Raw genomic sequence first — 19,867 nt, 5'->3', positions numbered from 1 at the left:
TATGGCGGGCCGTGCCGGTGCCCGCTCATTGTGAAGGCCTACTGCAAACGCTCTGCGTGTGTTTGTTTGTGATAGCGCAAACGCAGATACACTTCCGTCGTCGGCGTGCGTAATCCGCAATTTGGTTTATCTGAAAAGTCCAGCAATACATAAAGTCCCTCAGTAGCTCAATAGCATTACAACACAGCATTCATTTGTGTTGGAGAGGGCTGCTTCGAGAGTTTCGCTGAGCTTTAGACACTCTGGTCTTTTGTAACAGCACGACGGAGATAAAGCCTCCAATGTGCGGTTCGCTCCCGCACACGTAAACCTCTCATTCTGAGCAGATTATGTGTACAGACCAATTACGCTCCTCACATCCTGGGAAATATACTCATTGTTGAGGTATTTAGGCACAAAGCAATTATGTAGGCCTTTTCTACACGAACATACCTTCGGCTGCGCCTGTTTACAATTTGTTTACTCCCCGTCGTGAAGTGGGTCAAATTCAAACGCGACGCCGATACGGCACAGATATCATTTAAAGCTTTAAAAAGAGTGGGGTATTGTTTATTTGGGTGTGTAGGCATTTCTTGATAGTTAAATGTCTGCATGTATAGTTGTTTTCAACCTTAATAACCCCAAGTTTGGTGGCTGGGAGAGAGAGAAAATGGCTCTTACACTTCAATTTCACGCACATTTTCTTTGCGACTAATGAGCACCTTAAATATGGCACCAGACTTCAGGGAAGCCTGTGAAGGCTGACATTTTCACACACAGCAGCACCTTGTCACCACACATGATGTCCCCTCTACCTGGTTCCTGACGTCTTTTAGTGTGTGTGCGTGTGTGTGTGCACATGCTGAATGCTCTCTGACAGATCTGACGAGAAACATATTCGGTAACTAAACAGAGTAAACCATTTTGAGAAAGTGTCCCAGCATTATGAGGTATATCTTATACGTGCCCCTACTGATCTGTTCACAAAGGTTCTCTCTCACTCTCTTTTTCGCTCGCATACACAAACCGCAAGTTGGGAATCAGCATATACAGTATGTCATTTACATTTTCTTTGAGTGCAGTCTATGCCAAAGCAGAATTTTGTAGTCATACTCTAAATGCGATTCTGTTGTCATCCTGGATGAGGCCCAAACAATTTTGTCCCTGCAAAATGCGAACCTGAGCTAATTACAACAGTGAAAATGGTGAAAAAGAGACAGTTAATGCCAGAGCAATTATCTGCTGCATTCCTTTGTAGAGAGGGAAAGGCGCATCGCTCTTCACGCCGCCTGATGCTTCCCTAGTTAAACCATATTAGGAGACGTTGTGAGTCGATGTGTCACCAGGCAGGGAATTAGATGAGAGGAGTGATGGGATAGATCTGCCAAAAATATATGACACCACTAAAGTCTGCCGCATAAGAGATAAACACTTAATATTTGTGAGACCAGTAGCAGAGGTCTACGTTAGAGCATGCGCGCGCACACACACACACACACACACACACACACACACACACACACACACACACACACACACACACACACACACACACACACACACACACACACACACACACACACACACACACACACACGAGCCACCTGGTGGATTTTAATGCGCTCATACCTGTCAGAGGTCCGGTGGTCTAGCCCTACTGCCACACAAAGGTTTTTTCACACACTTGTCGACTGCTATTTAACTGACAGCAGTTCCCTTTAATCTGCTCATTTCTTATCCCCCGGCGCCCGACAGACTTGTGAGCCACGACACATCAAGTTATTGCAAAAAACCAAAACAATTTCAATTTAATGCTGCAGTAGAAAAAAGGTTATATGAAGTCATATAATGAGTGCTTCATTGTCAACAACAACAAAAAAAGAAACACGGCACAGAATGCATAACAGTGCCTGTGCTGTTAACATGCCAATATTTTACACATAAGATTTCCATTCACTGGCAGCTGTCAGTTACTTCAGTAAATTAACTGCCAAAACGTAGCAGAACTGTCAATTGGAGGTAAGGTAACCATGGTTACCTTTCATATCCCCAAAAATGATGAAGCTGCAGTGTGGTTTATGGAGGAATAATTAGACAGAACAACAAAATAAAAGATACCAATCAAAAAGGCATTCTACAATATGAAACAACAACCAAGAGTGTTTATAAATAAAAGGTTACATTGTGGAATTCCTCCTTACATTATAAAGTAGCATCTTTTTATACAACCATTTAAGTGAAATGATGGAACAAGTACTGTCTTGTACAAGAAGTTTAACCCTTTGAGCACGAGGTGGAAATAAAACTTTAGGGTGATTTTTTTTTTTCTTCTCATTTTCATATCTTCTGATTAAATAACATATTTATAAAACTATTGTGCAAAACAATTTCATTAATGTCTTCATATATTGTGCACCAGTAGATAGTCATACTCATCTTAAATTAAAAAATATAAAATGATGCATAATTTAGACAGAAATTAGTTTATGTTTTTATGTACACATTTTTACACTGACCTGAATTCATAAAGGCCCCTGATTTGAGCAAACTAAAAAACTGCTATTTTGGATTCACATATATTTCTGCACTGCAAGCTGTGTAAGAGGTGATCTAACAGACAATGTGATTTGTTAGCGGCTAATCAAAATACCCTTGAATTTACCCACTCAAATACATAGAAACTTGGTGATATCCAATCTCTTAATTTCTCTCTTTTTTTTCATATATATACTTTTGTTTACTTTGGGGGGTGTAAATATAGACGTATTTAAGCGTACTCAGAGGGTTAAATTTTTCTGCTGACACCAGCATACTTAGGTCACATTTAAAAAAAAAAAAAAAAAAAAAAAAAAAAAGAAGGAAACAAAATAAAATAAGAGAGAAGTAAAGAGAGAGATAAAGAAAAGCCCAGATTTAGTTATCAAATATTGAACTAAACCATTTCATTAATGCATGCAGCTTACTGCATCTCAAGGATGCCAAAAAAATTCAATTTACACAACTTTCAAATACATACAACTTCATTTTAAGTCTTTTTTATTTACCTTCATATTTTACCAGTGACCTCTTCACTCAGCACTGCACAGTTAGAAAAGCATTTGTTTTCTCTGTTTTCCATTGTGAACTAAAAATGCAGAAAATTAATGTCTCTAGGGCCAAATGAGTGTTCCCCAGAGGAAAAACTCCAAATGATGTGCCAAAACTAAACAGTAGTTTTCTGGCGTCTATGTGCAGTTAGTTCTTCGTTAATTACTTTCAGTTCTTTTATTTTTTTTTTTTTCCTTAAGAAATGTTAGTCAGAAGGCTTGAAAAAAGGACAGGAAATAAAGAGATGAGAGACAGTTTTTTGTCCTTGGCCATCGCTAAGGTTTCTCAAGTTCACTAACATACATAAGATGGTCCTCAGGGGATTTACCATGGGTCTTACTCAGATGGAGCTTGACAGCGTGCTTGCTGGCAAAAGTCCGGTTACACAGTTTACACTGATATGAGGTGCCATTTGCCTCCTCATCTGGGGAAGGGGAGGGGGAAAGCGAGTGAGGGCTGGGGTTGGGGATCGAATGGGCCAAAGGATGCGCTTGGGTTGAAAGCAGTTTCTCAGAAAGCCCCTTGCTATGGCGTGAGATCTGACTAACAAGATGCTCTCCGGACAACTTAGCCAGGTCCCTGAGCCGGAAGCCCAGATGTGACTCAAGATGGCTGACGTAGGTAGAGGGGGAACGGATCTGTGATGCACAGTCACTGCAGAAGAAGACAGGGTGGCCAGAGTCTAGATTTTTCAAGAACTTTGTGCCACCTGTCCGCCTAAGCTGGTATTTGACGTTGGCCAGCCAGTGGCTGATGGTGGTCATTGAGAGGCCGGTGAAGCGGGAAATATGCATGCGCTCCTGTGGACTGAGGTCCGACATAATGTACTTGCCATCACCCGTTTGCCGCAAACTGGAGGCAAACTGAGCCTGCAAGATGAGTAGATGCTGAGGATTCCAGTTGGACTGTCGGCCCTTTCGTTTCTGAGCGGGAGAGATCTCCTCTGCCTCCTCTGGCGTCGATCCGTCTATGTCTGAGCGCTCTGAGAGACTCGTCGGGGTGGAGGACTTGGACGCGTGGCTCTCCGTGAGGTTGCGTAGCATATCAGAGATGTCGGACAGGGCGTTTTCGCGCAGAGGTGAGTTGGACATGAAGGAAGCCACAGCAGATGAGGCTTTTGCCATGGTGATGGTTGATGAGGGTGAAATCGAGGTGGGAGTGGAGGTGGAGGAGGACAGGGCAGCAGATCCCAGGGAGTTGCTTTTATCGCTCTTGCCTTTGGTCAGATCAATAGGCTGGTCGTTGTTGATGTGGTAGAAGTAGCGGTCTAGATGCTCGTTGGTTTTTTTGGTCTGAGATGGAGTGGAGGCAGCTACAGCTGCCTTCTCTGCCAGGCTGTTGCTCATCTTGAAGAGCATGCTCATGGGGTCAAGGGACGGCAGGGCAGGTTTGGCAGCTTTTCCTAGGTGAACATTCATGACAGACTGAAGCGCACTTAAAGGGTTGACAAATGGCTGCTCTGGAGGATGGTCGGTTATAATAGCAGTGCTGCTGCATAAGGTAGACACGGGGGTTTTGACAGCATGGTCAGTACCATTCTCCAGAGACTCTTTTGCAAGAGCATCCCCATTTGAGTCTTTGTGAGTGTTTCCGCCCCCATTAGTCTCAGGGGTTTTGGCTCCCCTCCTTTCCTTGGGGGACTCCCCTCTGGCAGATTCCCCTGCGTCGCTACTGCATGGGGAGGGTGTGGTCCGTCTAAGTGGGGAAGATCTTGCTCCAGGATCCCTCATCTTCTCCTCTACTTTGGCCACTTTTTCTGTCACTTTTTTGACTAGCTCCTCCATGGCGTGGAAGTTGTTTTTGGGCAGAGGGGATGTTTGGCAACTAGGTGGCGAAATCAGAGGTTGGCTTTTGGTAGGAGACAGCATCTCCTCTCCAGAAAACATATACTTCAGAGGAGAACTTTTCCCTGAGTTGCGCAGGGACAGTTTCATAATGTTTGGTAGCTGGTAGGCAGCGTGAATACTGGGGTAGCCTCCCCAGCTGGGTGTGCCATTCTGTGCTTTGTTGATGGCAGATGTTACTGTATTCTCGAGAGACTTCAGAATGTCAAACCCCCCCTTAGGGCTTTCTTCAAGATCTTCCTCTGTCAAATATGGATATTTGGATGAGACTTCAAACTTCTCGTCCGTCTCGCTTTCGGCTGCCTTCTTGTCTTTGCTATTATTTGTCTCCTTGGTACACTCCACTTCCTTCTCCTCCTTTTTAATCTCCATGGGTGTGATGGCAGGGGAGATACTAGGGGGAGGAGGTGCAGGGGGTGGTGGGGAAAAAGCAGTGGCAGCCAGTGGCACTGACTGTACCTTGTCTTCATTAGTAGGTATGGTGTTAGGAGCCGTTGTGGTCATCGACTCCATGATAGGTTTGCCTTTCTTGATGGCAGAGTTGGTGACCTTGATGAAGTGTCCTGTGACCATCATATGGGCCGTCAGCTCCTGTAACGTGTCATGCGAGCTTCCGCACTCCATGCACTTCAGGATCTGGGATTTCCGTGACTCAAACTGCCACGCATAACTAGCACCGTTCTGGTGTCCATACCGATTGTTGGGTGTGATGTAGGGATTGGGGGTCTTTTGAAGTAGATCATTGGGGTCAGATAAAGAGGGCTTGGGGGTGCCACCATTGGAATCTGGTGAGCTGGGGAGTTCTAGCTCGATGGGGGCTCTTTTACGAGCTGAGGAGATAATCTTGGCTGCCACAGGAGTTACGGGTTCCTTAAGAGGCACTTTCTGGTAGTGTTTCGTCTTTATCATGTGAACACTAAGGTCCTGCAGTGACTCAAAGGAATGGCCACAGTACATGCACTTAAGAACTTTCTGGGCATCCTCTTTTCCTTCCATCTCCAGCAGGGAACGCTTGCGAGGCTTCGACCAGCGCTTGGCACCTTCGCTGTCCGTCTCGTGGTTATCGTCTCGGTAGTGGCCCGTCTCATTCATGTGCACGGTGAGCTCGACCAGAGTGTCGTAGGCGGCACTGCAGTCTTTGCAGCGGAACTTGCTTGCACCGGTGAAGATGGAACCGTACAGTTTGGTGCTCTGCCGATAAAGCTGCACAGTACTGAAGAGGTTTGGCTCAGATGCTGGGTGCAGCAGTCTGCTCTGGTTCTGTGAAACATTCTGCAAGGTCTTAGCCATGGCTGTCTGGTGCCAGTCGTAACCACCACTACCACAGCTACTGCTGCTGCTACTACTGCTGCTGCTACTACTGTGACTACGTGGGGGCTTTTCTGCTGGTTGCTGAGACATGTTCAAGTTCAGCGATGACCAGTAGGAGTTGGTTAGGAAGCTAGTGTAGATAGCTTTCATCTGTTCCAGGCTGTCTGGGCCTAATTGTGTTGCCTCCTCACTGCTTGGCGTGGCTGTCGTCGTCATCATCACCGATGAAGTTGAAGAAAGAGACGTGAGGGGCTCCTTGGCCGAACTATCTTCTTCGTTCTTCACTGAGGCACTCTCAAAGTCTGACATGCGGTCACTGGACTCACTCAGGTGTGACTCGCTGTCCATCTCGTGGCTGGAGAAATCTGCCGGTGGAGAGTCGTGGAAGCCTTGCCTGTCCTTAAGGAGTAAGTCCTTGTCCTGGCACACATACTTCATGGCAGGTTCCTCCTCCACAGCTGAATCCTCTCCTTCAACATCCTCATCTAGTAAGGCAGCCTCCTTTAGCTCCTCTGGCACATATGCTGCAGGTAAAAAAAGAGATAAAAGAAACAACAAGAAAAAAGATGTTATCACATTGTCCAATGATGAAGATTTGACACATTGCATTCCTACAATGCCTTGTATGGTGGATAGACAGCTGATAGAAATGTCAGGCATCAGTGTGTTTTCTCCAGCAGTGAAAAACAAAACAATCAGTCAGACTTTTTTATATTATAAAGTGTTGCAGTAATTCCTTCTCTGCTTTCCAATTGCATTACATTGCCACATGGAATGAAGTTATGTTTCTCTCCTCCTTTGTTCTGAAAAGAGAGTGCGGCAGGGGGTGGGGGGGGTAAAAGAACGGAAAAAATGACTCTTCAAACCGAAGTTGCCACCTTATTCTTCTCAAGGGGCAACAGCTTGAAATTAAAACTAAATTTGAAATTAATGAAGCACATTCTGGAGGTGGCATTCGTTTCTGAAGTAATAAATTACTTGTATCAACCTCAGAGACAGCAGTTCCTGTCTGTCAATTAATATGTCTTACGCTTCTTCAGCAGCCCCTAATGCATTCCCAAACAGACACACTCGCCATTTAAATTAAGAAAGCATTCTCACTCATTACCCAGCAAAGGCTTGCCTGCTTGTAAATAAAAATGATTGTATGTACATTTCCGACATAAAAATCCCTGCGCCAAACACATTTGTGTCAATTACCAAAGATTAGAAAGTTGAAAGTTATTATTTACAGTTTAGCCTGCAGAACGCAAACGCTCTCTCATGAAAAACACGGTCATGTTTCTGCAAGCCTGAAGAAATAAGCAACCAAAATATATTCTTTTTAACTTCCAGTGGAAGTCATGCAAAAAGAGACAGGCAGAAAGAGACACAGAGAGAAATGTAATGCATTGAAATAATTCCATGCATTCCTGACTGTGTCAGTTAATCACGCTTTTGACCAGGTATGTAAACAATGGAGAGAGAGGACACTCCATTGGACACACTGGTTTTCTGTGAACACATTTTATCATGTCTAAATACCACAAACGTCAAACTAATCGTGCTACAACTTTCAACACACAGCATATACATTTAATTCTAAATACAATATGTCAGTTTGTATACAAGAAACATTCCAGGATTTCCTCAACAAAGACTACACAGAATTGTAATTTTATGAATTTACATCAGCCCCTTAAAAACAATCTTTTTAGGTTAGAGATTTCAGTTAAGCTTAACAAAACTGCACTGCTGTGATGCAAAAATAATGGCTGTGAAACAACAACAAAAAAGTAAAAAGAAAGCCATCAACATGAGCACAGTCATTTTGTAGCCCTTGGCTGAATGATGCCAAGGGACTGGCAAAGGCACAAACCCCTTTTTAGTTTGGAGTTGTAATGTGCATACCTCATGGCTTCAGGCATTCTGTGCTGTTTCATTAACCTCGATAGAATTCCATTGTTTTTTGTAATGTAGTCAAATTGTTACTTATAGTTAATTTACTAAGTATTAATTCTGTTAGTATTAGGATTTATATCCTTCCCATTTAAACTGTAAATATCAAATAGTTAGCTATTTAATTTTCTAAATTCTGTACGTGTGTGTGAATGTTTGTTCCAAACTGAAATTAAGAGGACAAAATTAAGCAACTACTGAAGTCTCAGAACAAAGAATAAAAAAAAGGCCATTCAATAGTGATTTTTTTTACAGCATTATTATTAGGATCCATCTTCTCACACACATCACAGCCAGTCTGTGAAATCGAATCGCCCCCTACACAAATCACAACCAACTGTGATCGTGCAGCACACACAAACTCACATGCACACGCTCACACACAGCCATCTGTTCTGAATCAGCCAAAACGACAGCTGTTTAAGAGAACAATGCCTTCGTTCAGGAAGCAGGAGAAGCCGAGCTTTACATCAAGGCCAAATAGCAATGTAAAAACCCGTTTCCTTCAAATACATTCACTTTAAAATTATTCACAATGATTACAACACACACACACACACACACATAAAAAGGTGGAGGTTTTAGCATGAAATTTTTAGCTCCGCTAAACCACTACATGTAAAATGTAAGGTCAACCTTGAACATAATTACACAAAATGATTAGCTGGTAATTAAAGTTAAAAAGGAGGGTGAGGGTGCCAATGGGCAAAAAAACAAAAGAGAGAGCCAGAGAGAGAGAGAAAGAGCGCATTTGCTCATCACTTGAAGTACAAGCAAACCTGTCTTACTGTAACCTTGACCTGAACTTGACTGTATGTAGAGCACAGAGTAAGTATTGCCAGTGAGTAGGCGTACACCCTACAGCAAATCTGAGGGAGGTGCGCGTACATGTTTCTGTGTACGTGTGTGTTTTGTTCAAAATTCATTTTCCGACACCAAACACGGAATTAGCACTGCTTGACAACACAACAATCGGCCGTAAGCCCCAAGGTAACCTGAGAGGGGTGGAGAAAGACGAGTAGAAGGCAGAGGTAGGGGCTAACGAGAGAGAGACCCGACAATCTGCGACACACACACTCACACGCACCGAGTGTTGGTGCATGTCCTGGCTGTATTCCAGGTTCCCAAGCCCCCAGTGTACCTAGAGTCTGTGTGATCTGGCTGGGAACAATATTGAGATTTCATCCCTGGACCTTCTGAAGCCAATGCTCCGGTCCAGGCCTACCCACACCACACAGGTGCTGTTTTAATTAGAAAACAGGATGCTTGGATCCAAGAGTGGTAGGGTGGGGGTAAAATGAGAATGACCTCCCAATGATTTGGCATCAGATTGGAAGAAGAGCTTGATCTAATTTACACTCGGACATCCAGGGAGACGACCAGCAGAGAATGCTGTTTTCTAAGGCAGTGGAGAGCGTAACCTTGCAAACTTAGAGGGCCGTCTGGGTCTGGACTATTAGAGCACATACTGTCTTCAAACATTTCAGAATAAATAAAAGCCCTAATACATATCAGAGTGATAAAACGAATCCTCAAGCCCTTTCATCAAGTGAACAAGACTGAATGTTAAATATGTTATGCAAATATGACTCAACTATTTGTGATTATATTGTTTGAATGACTGCAAGATGCACTTTTTATTTAAAAGTGGCTACTGTCAACCATAAGCCATCTTTACTGAATATTTACATAATATATATACATGATTTTAAAGTGTTAAATGAAATGTATAAAAACATTTTAAAAATATATTTAATAGGATAACATACATAACAAGCTCACTAAAATTGTATCCATTGACAAAGCTGTTTGAAGATTTCAAAACTGTTAAATATAACAACAACATTAATAATACTAATACTAATAACATAACTGGTATCAGGTATATAATGCTCAATAAATAGTAAGAATATTTTGTGTGCATTACCGCTCAAAAATGTAGGACTGGAAATGTTACATTTGTTCATAATATTTCATAGAAATCATTAGTGTCACACGATCCTTCAGAAATTATTCTAATATGTTGATTTGGTGCTTAAAAACAAACATGTTTAAAACAATCGCTGCATTTTTTTTTTTTTTTTTTGAGAATTCAGCATTTAAAAATACTAGGGCTCTATTAAATCTGTTTTAAATCTGCTTTTTAATTTTTTTTCCCAAATTGTTTTTTTTTCTGTTTTTAAGTTAAAAAAATAAATTAATCAAAAAATCATGTCTAATTAACTGAAATCATGAAACACACAGTTTTACAGCAATTGTACATTTTTAAGGCCTTGTGAAGTATGTTTTATATTTTCTCAAATTCAGTTTTATTTTTACCAAATTTTGTGTTTTGCATGGATTTTCTGGATTCCATTTTAATGGTTTCCTTAAATTTTAATAATCAAAAGCACTTTAGTACGTGTGTAGTAAATGAAACTGCGTGTCTGCGTCACAAATAAATACACAACTTTCAGGATTCATATTTAAATAGTATTTTAGCGGCTTAATATTCACAAACACTCATTTTGATTTAAGTGTACTGACCTAGTTTTGATTTATTTGGCAATTGCGTTTTCCCCTTTGCAGAAATCATAGGGCCTTAATACACATAAAAAAAAGAGCGGAAACATTTCTCAGCCTTCAGTTGTCTTGTCTTTTTGGTGTGTGCTTCTTCCTATACATGGACAACGTAGAACTACATACAGTACGTGTGAACCAAGTTAACACTCCGCAGGCTGCTGCCATTTGTTCTTGTTTGCAATCGGCCTCACTTATACAGACAGCGGTTGAAGTCGGCAGCCCGGTCCAATACTTCTGGGTGTGCGGATGAGCTGAAGAGAGCGAAAGAGTAAGTAGTTGGTAATTAAAGCTGCTATATATAGCCCCTAAAGCCCACATTTATAATGGGAGGTATCTCTCTCTAATATGCCACTATCTGCAATGTGATATCATTAGGAGGAAAATGGTTTGTAGCCTTAAGCAGACAGGCTGTCTGTGTGCGGCTGGAGAATATGAGATAGGACCAATCCACTTCTCTTCTCCTCTTTCCTCTCGTCCTATGCCCTCACTCCTTTCCTCACCTCCCCTCCATCTCTCCTCGGCTATCATGACCCGCGTTAATGAAGTTAATTGAATTTGAGATCAATAATGCTTAATTATTGCAATTTGACATGCACAGACAAATTGGTGGGGAGGCCAGACGTGTATGTACGCATGTGTACGTTAGAGGAGATGTGTCCGTGTGTGTGTCCAGCGCCGGGGTGGGCGAGAGGGCACGGCTGGACAGCGGAGGCAGAGAGAGAAGGATGGACGAAGCAGACAGGCGTGCCATCGATTCCAGAGAGACGCCCCATCGACCAGGCCTACTGACTGATGGAGGCCCTGCTCCAAGGCTAGCTGGAGAGAAAGAGAGAGCTCACTGAGACCACTTTCGCCAGCCTGGCCTGCACTGCCTGCAAACGGCACATTGAGATGGATTGGATGGACGCAGGAGCGTAACAGAGAGAAAACAAGAAAGAAAATGACCGTCGGAGATAAGAGAGGTTCTACCTATGGAATCGTTCGTGTTTTGTTTATAGAATGCGTGGCTGTTACCAAGTGATGGTTACCATGGCTATAACTGTAACAAGTTTTGTTTCCCCGCATTGTCTCTGCAAGCAGATGAAGACCAGAGGTATTTTCATTTATGAAAACATTAAAGGAATATTCTGGGGGTTTTACAACTTGAATGTTTATGGACAGCATCTGTGGCATCTGTGACTTTAATAGCAATGCTGATAGCTGCATATTTTACATGTTTATTTGTGATGCTGCACACTTGCCTGCTAGGCTTATAACACCAGTAAGAATTTTGCATTCATCAAAATTACAACATGCCACAGATTTAACACATTAAAATTTCCCAAATACAAAGTGAATGTGAATTGCCGTTTACAACCAGTTTTATTTCCAAATTCCATATCTTGTGACAATAAAATAAAATAAAATAAAATAATTGTGTGTGACTTGATTATCTATTAGCAACTGACTGGACTGTGGATAGCAAGATAGATACTGTAATGTAGCCAGGCTAAATGGGGGTTTGATAAATGTGAATGTTGTCAGTGAAAACAGAAAGGTGTTTCAATAAATAAATAAATAAAAAATATTATACAGATAGATAGATAGATATATATATATATATATATATATATATATATATATATATATATATATATATATTAAATTCTGGTCCATTTTAAATGTTTCAGGTTCACTTCAAGAAAAAAAATCACAGCGAAATTTTTAGGTCTTAAAATTTGTGAAAACACAAGTGTGAAAATACAAGTTGATTTTGGGGCAAATAAATTAATAAATACATACATACATAAATACGTAAAGGGTATTGTTTAGTAATCTGAGAGTAAAAAGTAAAAAACAGAAAAAACAAATCTTATTTAATCCTTAAATTCTTTTTTGATATAAGATAGCTCACTTTATAAAATAAAAAAAAAAAAAAAAAAAAAAAAAAAAAAAAAAAAAAAAAATCACAGCTTACTTTTTAGGTCTTAAAAATTTTGAAAATGCATGTGTGAAAATACCAGTTGATTTCGGTGCAAAATTAATGAAATGTTAAAATAAATTAATTAATAAATAAATGGATACATTTTAAACGTAATGTAATTTTTTTAAAGTAAGCATAGAGTTAACAGTAAAAAATTGAAAAAAAAAAAAATAAAATTAATCCTTAAATTCTTTTGTTGATATAAGATAGACATTTTTATTCAGTAATATTAAATACCACTTTTGATTTATCAAATATGTTAATTTTACATGTACCATGAATCATTTCCAATAAGACCAGGAACATTTAGAAATTAAATTCTGGTTCACTTGAATTATTTCAGGTTCACTTTAAAAAAAAGAATCACAGCTACTGTGTTATCAAAAACCCTGAAAAAAAAAAAAACTAAAAAAAAAAAAAAGAATCACATGTACTTAAAATCTTTCAAAATACTCTCATCTTTTGTTATAATAATGTGAAAATATGAGCTGGTGGAAGAGTGTGAGAGCGAGCGAGAGAAAGAGCAAGCTGGTGTGGATTAAAGAAAAGAAACAGGGCTGGAGGTGCATCGGCGCTGGCAGAACTGAGAGAGAAAGCTGGTAAACACAGACGCTAGCACGGCTAATCGCCCGCTCATGCCACTCAGCGGGAGAGCCCCTGACAGTGTGTGTATGTGTGTGTATGTTTACACACCCCCGCTCCCTCCCCCCGACTCCCTGCATGTGCACAGCAACCGGTAACCACGCTGGAGAACAGAACTTCCCCCTGCTGCCATAGCACCTCCACTGGAGTTAACACTCCTACACGGCATCAAGATTCGACAGCCTCGAACACACACGTGAGCGCTCAGTCATACAAATGATCCTGTGTGCAACACAATAACGTACAAACAAAAAGTTGATTTATATTCAAAAGCAGCCTCGGTGCTGATGCAGGCATTTAGAAACCCCTTGCTAAGGAAACGTACAGGGGGTCTTTAACCTCTGATGAGAGCGCTTTAGCACTGATTATTACAGTAAATGCTCAGCTGAAATATTGTTTATTCATCGACTTCAATGATGTATCACTCAGTGACCAAATACAGTTCTGTTGACAAAATCGTTCTGGAGCCGCATCCTCGCGAGACACCTCCAATAAAAACCTTACATGTGCTTTTTGGATCTACTCCTTGAGATTCTTGAACTAAGAGGTTAAAACAGCACAGCACGGAGGTTCTCAGGAGGAAAAACACGCTCCACCTCTTTTAAAATGCTATTAGTCACTAATGAACACCAGCGACTGCCCTGAATGTCCCCAACGATTCTGGCCAACACGTCTGCCGAAGGTTTGCCCACATTTGTTCCTAAGAAGGATCACATCGCCAGGCCATCTGTCCTGTCAGATGAGCATTTCCACGTCCTTTACTTAAATAGCAAAGAGACAAATAATATTCTGAAAAAAAAAATAAAAAAAGTAATAATATTCCAGGATTAGAAACCCATCAGAGCAATAAATACATTGGTCAATATGTGACCCTGGACCACAAAACCAGTCATAAGGGTCAATTTTTTGAAATTAAGATTTATACATCAGACATCTGGCTGCTGAATATATAAGCTTTCCATTGATGTACGGTTTGTTAGGATAGGACAACACTGCAGAGATGGGCCGAGATACAACTATTTGAAAATCTGGAATCAATATTGAGAAAATCACCTTTAAAGTTGTCCAAATGAAGTTCATAGCATTGCATATTACTAATCAACAAGTTTCAAAATATATTTACAGTAGGAAATTTACAAAATATCTTCATGGAACATGATCTTTACTTAATAGCCTAATCATTTTTGGCATAAAAGATAAAACTATCATTTTGACCCATACCCATATTGTTGGCTATTGCTGTGCTATTTTTTTTTTTTAATAGATTTTACATAAAAAGGCCAGGATTTCAAAGCACAATGTGCTACAACAAACTGCAGCCAGTATCATATTCCCAAATATAGTACCATATTAAAAGGAGACAGTCTCTTTATGAAAGTAACACTTAGATAAGATTTTAATACTAATCATACCTCAGCTATTCCGTATCAGAATCATATGTAGAGCTAAAAGTGTGTGGATTGAAGGAACTATCGTTCCTACTTTTTACCGTGTATTTAGTGATATTTTTAGGTCTTAAATCTTATTACGTTTAATGCCCTAAAGCATCACTTTCTGTTCTGTCACTGAGGTAAAGAAACAGTCTGTGAAAATACCAGGTGATTTTAGGGGAAAAAAAAAAAAAAAAAAAAAAAAAAAAAAATCGATGAAATTTTGTAAAATGAATTTTAATGCAGTGTCATTTAAAACAAAAAAAAAAAAACTGACACAAGGTAGTCATTTTTATTTAGTCCTATTAAATAATATTTTTGATTTATAAAATATGTTAATTTTACAAGTTACTACTTGAAGCATTTTTATAGTGTACTGCAATTGACTTGTGATTGAAAGCATGAACAAAATTGTTAAAAAATGTTTAATAAATGAAGCAAAGAAAATGTAATACAACACCGTTTAAAAGTTTGGGGTCAGTCAGATTTTTTAAATAGTTTAGAAAGAATACTTTTATGCTCAATGAGACTGCATTTAATATTCAAAAACCCAAATTTCTGTGTTTACAATTTAAAACGAACTTCTTTCTATTTTAATATACTGTATTTTAAAGTTCAATATTTTCCTGTGTTGGCAAAGCTGATTTTCAGCAAAAGCAAAACTAAAACAAAAAAAAAATATATAACCAAGCCAAGCTTGTGTAACTAAAGTTGACTCCATCAGTTCTATGATGTGTATTTCAGGATGTTACACTGGAAATCAGCAGTGACTAAGGCTGTTGTCTGAACGATGAGCGAATGTTCTCGAGGACAGACAGAAATCTGTGACTGCAGCAGGTGTTTCCTGTACCGAACAGACGCTGAATGAACTTACAGCTCACCTGTGCGGAAGAATGAGGAAAAAATTCTGTATTTGTGCATATCCTGTCGTATGTGTGTACACATACAGAAATTCTTTACTGATTTTATGTATTTACTAGTCAAATATATTCTAAAAATGTGCCCAGATATGTACTCTAGTTAGTTCATAATCAGTCTAGTGTGTGTGTGGCTCTGTTGTCTGACGCGGCTCTCAAACAGACACCACAAACAATTATAAAGCAGAAGGAAGACGATCTCCAGCAAATGATCCACCCGCCTGCCTTTGTTATTCAGATGCGCTCCACTTGGAGAAGTCACATTCCTAAAGCACGGGGCAACCGGAGGTCAGACACATCTACACAAACACTGGGAACTCCCAAGAGGCCGAAAGAGAGAGGGAGAGAGGGAGGGGCGATTGTCTTTCAATGAGTTTACATGTGTGTCTCACTGAGAAACTCGGTTTTGCTCGGTGCTGTTCCTCTTCCTCTTTTAGTAATCCCTCCCATAATGTGTCTTTCCCTCCCTCTCTCTCTTCCCTCTGTCCCACTCAGAATCACAGGAGTGTGTCAGTCTCCCATTAGAGAGGGTTGCTGGGTAATGGGAGAGAACAGATCTGCCTTGCTGTGATCCCCAGGGCCTCACTCGACTCGGCTACCACACACACACACAAAACACATATTAACACCACAATATAAACACGGTTACATCTGAGCGCAAAGAAGAAAAATATATATGAGCGGAAAAATCGCATGTGACGAATGTCAAAACTATGCATTTTCAAAAAGCTGTGCCCTCCTTGAATGACTAGTTGGCTAATCAGTCTAAAAAGAAAAGTCTTGAGTACTAGGAGTACTTTTTTGTTTATACAATGGAAGTCAAGGGTAACCGAAAGGGTTTCTTCAAAATATCTTTAATGTTCAACAGAAGGAAGAAAGTCAGACAAGTTTAAAACAACATGAGGGTGAGTAATGATGAAATAATTCTCATTTTTGGTTGAACCATCCCTTTAAGGAACATGTTTTTGGAGGGCGTTTACATAATACATGTTCCTGCATTTTTAATAGTTTGACTACTTTTAATTTGACATGCCATGACGGGACGCTCAGTGCAAAACATGATGCAACGACCAAAGACCATTCCATCCGAATGTGTAACAGTAGCCGTGCAGCTTTAATGTGTCAGCTAAAACATGCTCCTAGCACGCTAATTAAAAAAAAAAAATCTCAACCTCACTTGCGGACAAGTCATCCAACGAGCGACAATAGTGACCCATCCCTCTCGCAAACACACAAAGACAGAAAATAGACAAGATCTCTGATTTGAAACGAAAAAAGTCGCCGTGTCTCTCCCACGTACACAAGCCCTGAACTTGGCAGATACGTTAGGCAGCAAAATAATAGGCATTTTCCAACCCATAATGCAGAGTGTTAGCCGGTGGCAGTCCACTGATTTAGGTACTACGTCGAGACGTCAATCTGAAGGCCTTGGAAGAGAGAGAGAGAGAGGGAGAAGGAGGGGGGACGTAGATACACACAGAGCGAGTGGGCCTGCAAAGCAAAGCCGAGCGAGATAGAGAGAGCGAGATGCTCCTAATGGGAGACATGCAGTCATCTAGTCGCTGGCTCTCTCCATTCAGCGTGTCACTGGGTATCCATTACCTGCCACTCTCCTCTGATCTCTTTGGACAGCTCTGATCAAAAGATGTCATTTGACCTACTCGCCCGCTCGTGCCGGCCCGCCGGGGTACGTGGTCGACGAGCGCGGGGCGGGGAGGGGGCTGCCTCGCCCGTAAATAAAACGACATCATCGCTTCAGCGTCCCGTCATGTTCTCGGGCCGATTATGATAATAGTGGATCTGTCAGCACGTAAACGGACAGGGCAGCCGCGGCGCTAATGCGCAGGATATAGCCTCTCTGCCTCCGCCGCCTTAGTTCCTGCTCCGCTCTTTATTGGGTCGACTTTTCCCTCTCTCTCTCATTGGATGGCACCTGAGAAGCAAGCCCCGCTTGTTGAGGATGTCAGGGTTAATCTGTTAGCATCGAGCCGGGCCGCGGAGGCAAACAGAAAGAGATTTGCCTTATTCTGATTTGGAGGCAGACAGGGCAGAGGGTGTAGATGAGCTGGGAGGGGACTGATTGGCTATGATATTGCTCGTGCCGCGTTCGAGAGTCCGCGGTCGGCCTGTGGGGCAGACGTGAAAACAGACACATAATCTAAACAAAACCAGACGTAGAAACAACACGCCGGCGCACGGACACATCATAGAAGATGAAGAAAATTACACACAACGGCGCACGAGGAGACGCACACACATGCTCAGCCTCGGTAGAGGCAGGACGGTAAAAGGCAGGCGAACGTGCAGGGTTTTAGAGGCGAGAAAAACGGCGCACAATAAAGCGAGAAAACAACACTGCTCCGAGGCAATTTAGACTGCAAAACACAAACCATTAAGTTTGTGCATTATCTTTTAATTTAATCTGGAATGATTTATAATCCATCACGCAAGGCTTCAACCATATCCAATTATTCTCTGTGCCTTGATTGACAACAAAGGTGATTTATTAAGCTAATAAAAAGTGATGTGCACCCAGCCCCCCTCCTTTCCCCCTCGACACCCTCCACCCCCTGTGAAAATAGCCAGTGAGAGAGACACTCTGCTTACAGCCTCGTAGCCTTTCGCTGCCGCGCCGCCCTTGGTTGTGGGGCTGGGGTCAGGTTTATCGTTCTGGAGGTGTAGTTAGAAAACAGATCTGAGATCAGAAGCGCCAGGACAGAATGCTATTTTCTTAAATAGTTTAACGTAGTTCGGCTGTCCAACTACCGGCGCGTGACAGGAAATTATCAGCAGCCTGATTCTGAAGTTTACACACTATTTGTTTATCCCCGTTGACCAGAAATGCATATTCAGAGGGAGAGAAAGATGCTCTCTGGATTTTGGCAGAGAAAAATGACATTGTGTCTTGGATTCGTTCATTTTGAGCATGTATGTGTCATCTTGTCGCAGCTGCTATGGGCTAATGTTCTGCTCTGGATATTATTTGTGATTATTAATGAATAGCAGAGGACAGGAATGATGCTTTTCTTCAGGAGTCTCGTAAATAATATCAAAACTGTGCCAACAACAGACCGGGCCACCTAATGAGCCTTTAACCCTGCGAGTCGTGTTAATTTTAGGCCTATAGCTATGAGGCCGCATTCACACAGCTGTGTGTGGAAGTAGAGCGAAGAACCCATACAACACGTTCCACCGCTTTTCGCTGAAAATAAAAGATGTGGCTTTAGGGTATGGGATAGTTCATGCGTGGATTCTTTCGACTGTACAGTATATTGTCACGTGAACTGTCGATTGCACATGTGTGTGTGTGGGTGCACGTGTTCTGAATGGCTCATAAACCACAGGAGGACACATTAATGTCCACAATGTTCAGCCTGCCCTGGTAAACACACAACCCCCTCAACTAATGATGCAATAAGAAAACAAGCCATCACAGCCCCTCCGCAGACACAGACACACATACACACACCCGCTGTAGCCGACAACAGATTTAAGATCTTAATATCACATACTTAATAAGGGTGGGGAAATATGTTGGTGGTCCACCAGAAAAGTATTTCTACAAAATTCTCAGAAATCTCAGGGAATAGCCAGAGAACACAACAGAAATGCAAAGATAAGATACTAATAGGTACAGAGTCACTAAATGGACGACTTATAATGTTGTAAATAGCACATTTTCCTCAGCGTGTGTGAAAGTGAGGCTTGAAAACTGGCTTCTTTTTGTCCAGATAAGCAGACGCGGCTCTGGCAGTACATTCTCTCAGCTCATAAAACTGGGGCCCAGGGCAGAGGACCCTGTTCGCTCTCTTTACAGGCTTCCACTGTTAACGAGAGAACGGCTCTCGTTATAGCTGTCCCGGCACTGCCGCGGACCTTTGCTTTGAGATGTTTAAAAATGTCGCCAGGTCATTGCGATGCTACAGAGCCATTACTTCACTCTCTTTATCTCCTGCTCTTCTCTCTCTTATATTTGTTGCAATTCTATATACGTACAGATTTACAGAAAATCTATATTATACACGTACAGAAGAAAGCGCAGGGTGGAGGAAACTCGCTTGTGTGCTACGTGCTGAAATGAAACACAATAGGATGTAAACAGGATGTGCAATTAAGACACCACCAATCCAGACAGTTGGCCTGCTGCGTAACACACACACACACAGATAAACATGTTTAATGAAATACAGAAAG

General features: G+C 41.4%; 1 protein-coding gene across 1 annotated transcript in view; it reads right to left on the bottom strand.

Annotated features, from left to right (window-relative positions):
* Positions 1-1,698: 1,698 nt before the first annotated feature.
* Positions 1,699-19,867, bottom strand: part of tshz3b (teashirt zinc finger homeobox 3b) — a 37,893-nt gene continuing 19,724 nt past the window's right edge. The window contains exon 3 of the mRNA XM_051115681.1: positions 1,699-6,745. Within this exon, the coding sequence (XP_050971638.1) occupies positions 3,342-6,745 (3,404 nt within the window). The 3' untranslated portion in view covers positions 1,699-3,341. The remainder of the gene's footprint in view (positions 6,746-19,867) is intronic.

Source organism: Labeo rohita, chromosome 7 (genome assembly GCF_022985175.1).
Source record: "Labeo rohita strain BAU-BD-2019 chromosome 7, IGBB_LRoh.1.0, whole genome shotgun sequence".
Taxonomy (NCBI): domain Eukaryota; kingdom Metazoa; phylum Chordata; class Actinopteri; order Cypriniformes; family Cyprinidae; genus Labeo; species Labeo rohita.
This window is presented reverse-complemented; position numbering and strand designations above follow the sequence as displayed.